The sequence below is a fragment of the Helianthus annuus genome, chromosome 16 (assembly GCF_002127325.2).
Source record: "Helianthus annuus cultivar XRQ/B chromosome 16, HanXRQr2.0-SUNRISE, whole genome shotgun sequence".
Lineage (NCBI taxonomy): Eukaryota > Viridiplantae > Streptophyta > Magnoliopsida > Asterales > Asteraceae > Helianthus > Helianthus annuus.
Genome location: NC_035448.2, coordinates 95361638 through 95369039, shown reverse-complemented (window position 1 = coordinate 95369039; position 7402 = coordinate 95361638). Strand labels below are relative to the sequence as shown.

General features: G+C 35.2%; 1 protein-coding gene across 1 annotated transcript; it reads right to left on the bottom strand.

Moving 5' to 3' along the window:
• Positions 1-1891: 1891 nt before the first annotated feature.
• LOC110916039 (peptidyl-tRNA hydrolase 2, mitochondrial) lies at positions 1892-6649 on the bottom strand. The gene is made up of 8 exons (XM_022160790.2): positions 6490-6649; positions 6221-6409; positions 4875-4935; positions 4729-4765; positions 3390-3467; positions 3244-3316; positions 2902-2941; positions 1892-2177 (listed from the first exon to the last, which is right to left on the bottom strand). Exons 1-8 carry the CDS (start codon positions 6601-6603, stop codon positions 2128-2130), a joined length of 642 nt encoding a protein of 213 aa, XP_022016482.1. The 5' UTR covers positions 6604-6649; the 3' UTR covers positions 1892-2127.
• Between the last annotated feature and the right edge of the window lie 753 nt (positions 6650-7402).

Below are 7402 nucleotides of genomic sequence, written 5' to 3'. Positions count from 1 at the left end.
GATTAATTTATATCAAAACTAAAAAGTAACTACGAACTAAAACTGGTTTTTGCTTTCGATGAGGTGCATAAACAATAAAACAGTTAAAAACCAAACCCTAAATTAAATTCAAGGGAAACAGGAAGGCGAATAAAATGATAAATTTATATTATTTCGATGTTGTGCAACAATAGATATGGAATTTCCAAGTCACAAAATTATTCCACAATTGTTAATTGAATTGGTAGCGCAGATAGTGTATCGAAATCCCATATCACAAAAAAAAAAATATTACCTTTTAATTAAATTGATTGGGCAGAGCCATAGAACCCTTTTCAGTTAAATTGATTTTGATTGGGCACAACCATGTATATGGAGCCAATGAGCTAGTGGTGGAGTGGTAAGGGAGAGATCTTGTGTTCCAAGTGACCCAAGTTCAATTTCTGCCCCTAACATTTAGTTTCTGCGGCACCTGGTGATGATGGGAGACTAGGCGAGTAGGCGGCGATCGCTAGTTCGATCCTTGAACTGAGCGGGTTTTACCTCACCGCACTGTCGTGCCTTCAGGCGAGTATTCACGGGCTTCGGCCCTAGGTGAGGGTTTTCCCCGGTTCGGAAGGCGAGTGTATCCCGATGTGGTGAATTTCGCCAGTAGCCCATTTGGAGGATTCGTTGGCCGTTCAAAAAAAAAAAAACAACCATGTATATGGAATTCCTAATTCACAAGAATATACACAGTTTTCAATTGAATTGGTTTCTACAGTTTCGGAAAGGATTTCATTGAAAACCCGCCATTATAGAGTTTGGTTTCTATTATTTCCACTGTAATTCAATTTCAGTGAAACCAGTCAAGGTTTGTATTAATGATTAATTGTTTTAAGATTTAGGGGCTGTTTGGTAGCCTCTGAATGATAGGCTACCTCTCAATGGAACCATTAAGAATTTTACCAATGAGAAGGTAGAAGAATGTGACATGTGATGATTTACCATTCAGAGGTTACCTCTTAACCACTCAGACTTGAGGCTATCTTTTATTCATTCAGAGGTTTTAAAACATTAAGAGGTAGCATCTGAATAGTCATTAAGAGGCTATCAAACACCTCCTTAGTTATGAGATAAATTAATCAAAACCACGTAGTTTTGAGTGGTTTTACATCTAAGCTTATGTGTGCAACAGCCCCATATTCATTTTCTCCAAATTAAATTAGGTGTGTATTTTATGCTATAAATATAACTTAAAACTAGAAATTGACATAAAATGTTATGATTTTAATGTAAAATTTTATTATATAATTGTGTTTTTTTTGTAGATGTTAATTTTAATATATTATATTAATTTGCTGAAAAAAAAATCAGGTTGAACGGGTCAGGTTCGGGTCTCTGCGAATATTCGGGTCGGGGTCGGGTTCATATGTTTGGCACGATTTTCGGGTTAGTCTAAAATTTTTGGGTTTGGTTCGGGTTAAACCCGCCCACCCACGAACATGACCCATTTAGCACCCCCTACGTCCCTCCCATGTTGATCGTTGGTTCCATCGAGCAAGCCATAGGCATAAATAGTTAGGTAACCTAGGAATAAGGAAGCAGGTTTTAAAAAAAAGAAAAATTAAATGTGCAACACACTGAACCAAAATCAAATAATTCATAAAAATCCAAGATAACAAGAGGCAACTTTCAGGAACGCAAGCTTCTCAGAAAGCCACTCTTGAGCAATATGCCACCAACGGGAGGCTTCTCGAGCCACTCTAATGCAATGTTGACCTTTTGGCCATCGAAAATCGTCGGCAGTGAGCTTGACGATGATTTGATTGGAAACTTTTTATGAGATGACGGAGTGACAGTAGACAATTAGAAGAAACGGGCCGATTTTGTGCCTTGCAAAAAATGGTCAAGTGCTTGGTATTTTATGCTGTTGTTAAAAAGTCACTTGCATCCAAAATTTAATCTGTAGGTTTGTTTTGTGAACATTGAAGCTGGTAATTTTGTGGATGTTTTATATGATTTTGGCCCTTAATTCTTCATAAAACAATATTAAAACAACAAACATGAGTAAGTATTAGGACCGGACCATATAGAACTAACTGCCTAACCATCTAGCTTCATTAGACTTGAATCATCCAACACTGATTCCCAACGCGATAGTTGACATCATAACAATCGTTGCTTCCCCGTTACCGAATCAACAATGGATTTGTAACCTGCTCAATCAGATCAGAATTTAGCAAAATTGTCATATGAACTACAACAACGTAAATTCAAATGATCCAGTTGATCAAAATCAGTATCTAATGCTTCTAAAACATATTTTGTTTAAACCTTTACTTTTTTTAATAATTACTTAACTAGTGTGCCGGACATTGTTTTGAAAGTCATGAGACGCTCATATGCGCTTACGGTCAAAAGGCAAAAGGGGTATAGCCTCATGTACGCAGAAAATAACATAATAAAATACTTTAAATTAACTACATATAATATTTTCTACCATTTTTATCCTTGATTGCCAAAAGATAATATAATAAAATACATGAAAACTAATAATATAAAAAGCATTAACTATCCTACTTTTAAGATTATTTTTATCTCTATGCAACTAAAAAAGATTCACGCATAAGTATATAATTTGGGCAACTTTCGACCCATTTGGCATGTTTTCTTTTAAGCTAAATTTATTTATATTTACCACTTTAGTTAGCATAACCCAGATCGATCCAATCATAAGTAAATGGGTCAAAATTCACATCATTGCCGTTCAAAATTGACATACATTTGAAAAAAAAAAAAAAACGTCAAACAGTTATGCATACATTTAATCTGACCATGAACGCTATAGCATTATCTCAGATAATTGAATAATGAAAGTATATCAAGAAGAAATATAGGAAAAAGAAAAAAAAGAGAGAGAGAGAGAGAGAAATAGCATACCAGGACCGATAGCAAGAACGGTTTTGGACCCTGCAGAGACCTATGTAAAGCAATAAAAAATATAAAAACAAATAAAAATCATACGGTTTCATATGTTTTTGTTAATTTACATGTTTGGATTCAACAAGAATTATTAATACGATATAATTTACAATAACTGATTTGACTTTAAAAGTCAAAAGAGTCGATTCAACAACGCAAAAAATGCAATACACTAAGAGAAACAAGGACAAATCTTTGGATTATTTAAATGAGGCATAAAAAAAAATCTTCAAAACCAATACAATTTCATGTCAACTTCGGACAGAAAAATGACAGATTTGACCAAAAAATTAGTCATACCTGTGTGCGTCCTGCATCAGCGACAACATATGTTGGAAGGCCGATCCCCTCAGCTGCTTCCAGCAGCTTATTCCTAATAAACACAAGACTCAAATGAAAAATGTTGTGAAAAAAGTTGTAGAAACTATATTAGAACACCTACTTACATTTCCTGTTGATTTTTACACGTGACAACTATTTTGGCCTGCCCACAACGCTCCCACCGACGCAAAAGACTTTGATCACTAAAATTGTACACAATTTAACAAATTTATCAGATGAAATATGTAGCTCATATCCCAAATGTTCAACAAAAAAAAAAAAAGTTACTATTTCATTTTGGGGATTTTGCAAACCTTACCAATACCCAATGAGACCCTTGACTTAGCAAACCTCTTTTTTTTAAATAAACAAAACAAGAAATAGAAATAGAAATAAAACTTAAAATTTTAATAAACTAAAATAATAATAAACTTGGGCCTTTCATATGTAATTCTATATGTTTCATACTTCTAGTTGTTGTTTCTAAATGTATATTTATCCCCCTAGAGTAGGATAACAAGGAGTTACAATTACCTTATCCATACTAATAAATGACAAACCTGCTTAATCCTATTCCATATCAGCATATGATCCAAATGATTCGTTTAATGCAAAATTGGTGACATATAAGAAGAAGTTTTGAAATGACATCAATGGGGGCACGGTTAATGATTGCAAGGCTAATGCATTTGTCTGTATACCAAGTGAGATGTAAAGTAGATGAAGAACAAATAGTGAAATATCAAATACAAAGATTAAAATTAACTAAAACAACATAGTTTAGTTTTAACTGATTTTGCATATAAGGTTATTTTTGTGTGTGTGTGTGTGTGTGTGACTGGTCAAAACACAATGCTCGTGCCTAGGCGCCTCAGACTCACTCACACAATCTTCCAAAAGTACACTGCACTGTTACACATAGTTAAATTTTACAAATCAAACTTCTCTTTACCCACAAGATATTTTTTTCTAGAAAAATAAATTGTTTTTTTTTTCTAAATAAAGAATTGAATCTCATGGTAAAAGTTTAAATTCTAAAATAATTTTGAACTTCTACCATTATAATTTGGTTAAATCCAACCACTTCTTATACTTGAAGACAATGGCTACATGTTAACTTTCAAGTGTTAAAATGAGTGTTTTTTTATATTGACAAAAGATAATCTTCGTAAGAAGAGATTAACCCGGTACACAGGCTTCTTGATTTTGTATGCTTATTTGCACACAAGTTGTTTGAATGACTAGTATTTTAACCTTCAACTCACCAAGTAGTCACTTGCTCTCTAAGGCTTATATAAAAACCAATAAAATCATTCAATCCGAATAATCCCACGTGCCTAACTAACACGTACACGATTTGGATTTTCATAATCAAAGGTAGAATCTAGCTATGAAATGGAAGGGCTAATAAACAAACAAAAACAAGACTTAATTTTACACGTATGAAAGAAAGTTTTGGCAAACCTTTGCATCAGTTTAGCATATAAGCCAGTGGCAGCATCTGCAGTTCCCAAACAAAGAAACTTTAACAAGTGTAATAGGTCTAAAAATATATATATATATATAAAAAAAAAAAAACTTCCACGATATAATTCATATATATTTCTTACGAGCACACTGAGATGCAACCTTTCCTTGACCCATCTTCAAGTCTTGTCTAACAACCAGAACCTACAAGAAAAATTCAAAAACTATGCTGTTGCACCAAGCTTCAACCAAACTTATGTAGTTTACAAATCCTAAATGGTAAACATGAAAGACGTAATTGTGACATCGATTTGAATTATATCACAGTGGACTACTAATATATATATATCACTTCTCACAATGGTTGGTTTTATGTTCATCTAAATGTTATCAGCATGCCCAATTAGATCATAGTAGTTGGTTGGATTCATGCATCAATCTCGCATTTTTAAGTTTTTCTATGAAATTAACTTAATTTCAATAATCTATTTCCATACAATAACTTCTTAGGTGCTTCTCCGAGGGTTTTAAAAAAGTGCGACTCACACAAAAAAGGCGCGCAAGGCACACGGAAAAGCGGCATGAGGCGTACCTCTTGTGCAAGAGAAGATTTTGTGCATCAAGATGTTGTACATATAGCTTATTAGGTTGTACATATAGATTATTTGCATATTAAACCTATGTTCCAAAATCGAATAGCGGTCAAGGTCCGCTATATGATATATAGGTTATAGCGGTGGTATAGCGGTGATATAGCGGTAATTTTTATACCATGCATAATTTATGTATTTTTTATATATATAAATATATCTTTGAAAAATATTAATAGTAATATCAAAATTCATAGTAATATCATTCCATTATCAAAAACCTGTTGCAAATCAAATACTAATAGTAACTTTGAAGTATTTAATTTAAGAATTAACACAATCAAACACCGTTACTGCTATAACCGCTATAGCGGTATTTAGCGCCGCTAATAGCGGAACCGCTATAGGCCACCGCTATTTGGACCGCTATACACCCTGAGGTCCGTTAACCGCTATAGCACCGCTATTGACTGCTTAGTATTAAACCAAATATATAGCTTACTTATGTCTACATTTTAGGTAAGCAATGCTAGAAACATATGAAAAATATATATACATACACACACAAAAATAAAAGGTGCGTGGCGTGGCGTACAAAAGCCCCTCGCGCCTCAGCTCAAGACCATGTCATTTCGATGCGCCTCGCGCTTTCTAAAACAAAGGCTTCTACTCTTTTGGCCCTAATGAAAAATCACAACTTAAATTCATTTTGTGAAACATACAAATATAAATATATCTACACATCCCCTAAGAATGGTTAGAATGACTATTAGTGAATTACCAATGGCTTACAAAACACCCATATTGCAAAAAAAAAAAAAAAAAAAAAACTATTAGCAATATAATTTAACCCAAAATGAACAAAGTTTGCAATGGATACAATAATTAAGAAAACAAACCATTTTGAAATCTTCATCAGGATTACTTGAATTGGGTTTTACCCCAATGGTTTTTGTTCCTATACTGGAATTCCTTCTGATGGGTTTTGATAAATCCAATAAAATGCCGAAAATGAAACCGATTACGAGTCCGGGAATGAAGTTCTCCGGCTGAAAGCTCCGACCCATCCATCCTCTATTTACCTTCGGCTGCCAAAACAATGGACCAGGAAATTGTGAACCAAAACGAAGATTGAAATGTTTAACAAGGGAACTGATTAGAAAGATACACTTTTGGAGGGCTGAGATTTGTTTCGAAAGGAGCCCATCATCAGGGAAGATAGACGAAATATCAGAGACCGCAATTGGAGTCCTTTCCGTTCACTCCAACACAAACTAAACATTAATTTATTTGAGTTTGTAAATATTTTTGCCGTTAAAAACAATTGAGAATTTTATATTCCATGTTTGACACCAACACGCAGGAAAAGGGAGAGAGGATTGAAGATTTTCCAGTAGTGCGTGATTACCCCGAGGTATTTCCCGAAGAACTACCTGGACTCCCTCCCCACCGTCAGGTTGAATTTCAAATCGAGCTAGCTCCCGGAGCAGCGCCTATAGCTCGTGCGCCTTATCGACTAGCCCCCGCAGAATTGAAGGAACTCTCTACTCAACTACAGGAACTATTGGATAAAGGGTTTATCCGCCCTAGTTCATCACCCTAGGGAGCACCGGTACTCTTTGTTAAAAAGAAGGATGGCACATTCCGAATGTGCATTGACTATCGTGAGCTGAACAAGGTTACCATCAAGAACCGCTACCCTCTCCCGCGAATCGACGACTTATTCGATCAGTTGCAAGGATCGAGCTACTATTCTAAGATTGACCTGCGATCAGGCTATCATCAGCTAAGGGTCCGTAATGAAGACATCTCCAAAACTGCCTTCAGAACTCGTTATGGTCATTATGAATTCCTTGTCATGCCCTTTGGAATGACCAACGCGCCCGCGGTATTTATGGATCTCATGAACCGAGTGTGCAAACCTTACCTAGACAAATTCGTGATCGTGTTTATAGACGACATCCTGATCTACTCGAAAAGTCAAGAAGAGCATGAACAGCACCTACGCCTTATCCTCGAACTCCTTCGCAATGAGCAACTATATGCCAAGTTCTCGAAGTGCGACTTCTGGCTTCGAGAAG

What these genes read in the sequence shown, in the direction of transcription:
- LOC110916039 (XM_022160790.2), bottom strand. Translation starts at nt 6,603, where the DNA reads ATGTTTAGTTTGTGTTGGAGTGAACGGAAAGGACTCCAATTGCGGTCT. An exon ending in GGTTGCATCTCAGTGTGCTC is followed by an intron (nt 4,766 to 4,874) that starts GTAAGAAATATA and finishes TGGGAACTGCAG; the next exon opens with ATGCTGCCACTGGCTTATAT. An exon ending in CGTTCTTGCTATCGGTCCTG is followed by an intron (nt 2,178 to 2,901) that starts GTATGCTATTTC and finishes CTGATTGAGCAG; the next exon opens with GTTACAAATCCATTGTTGAT.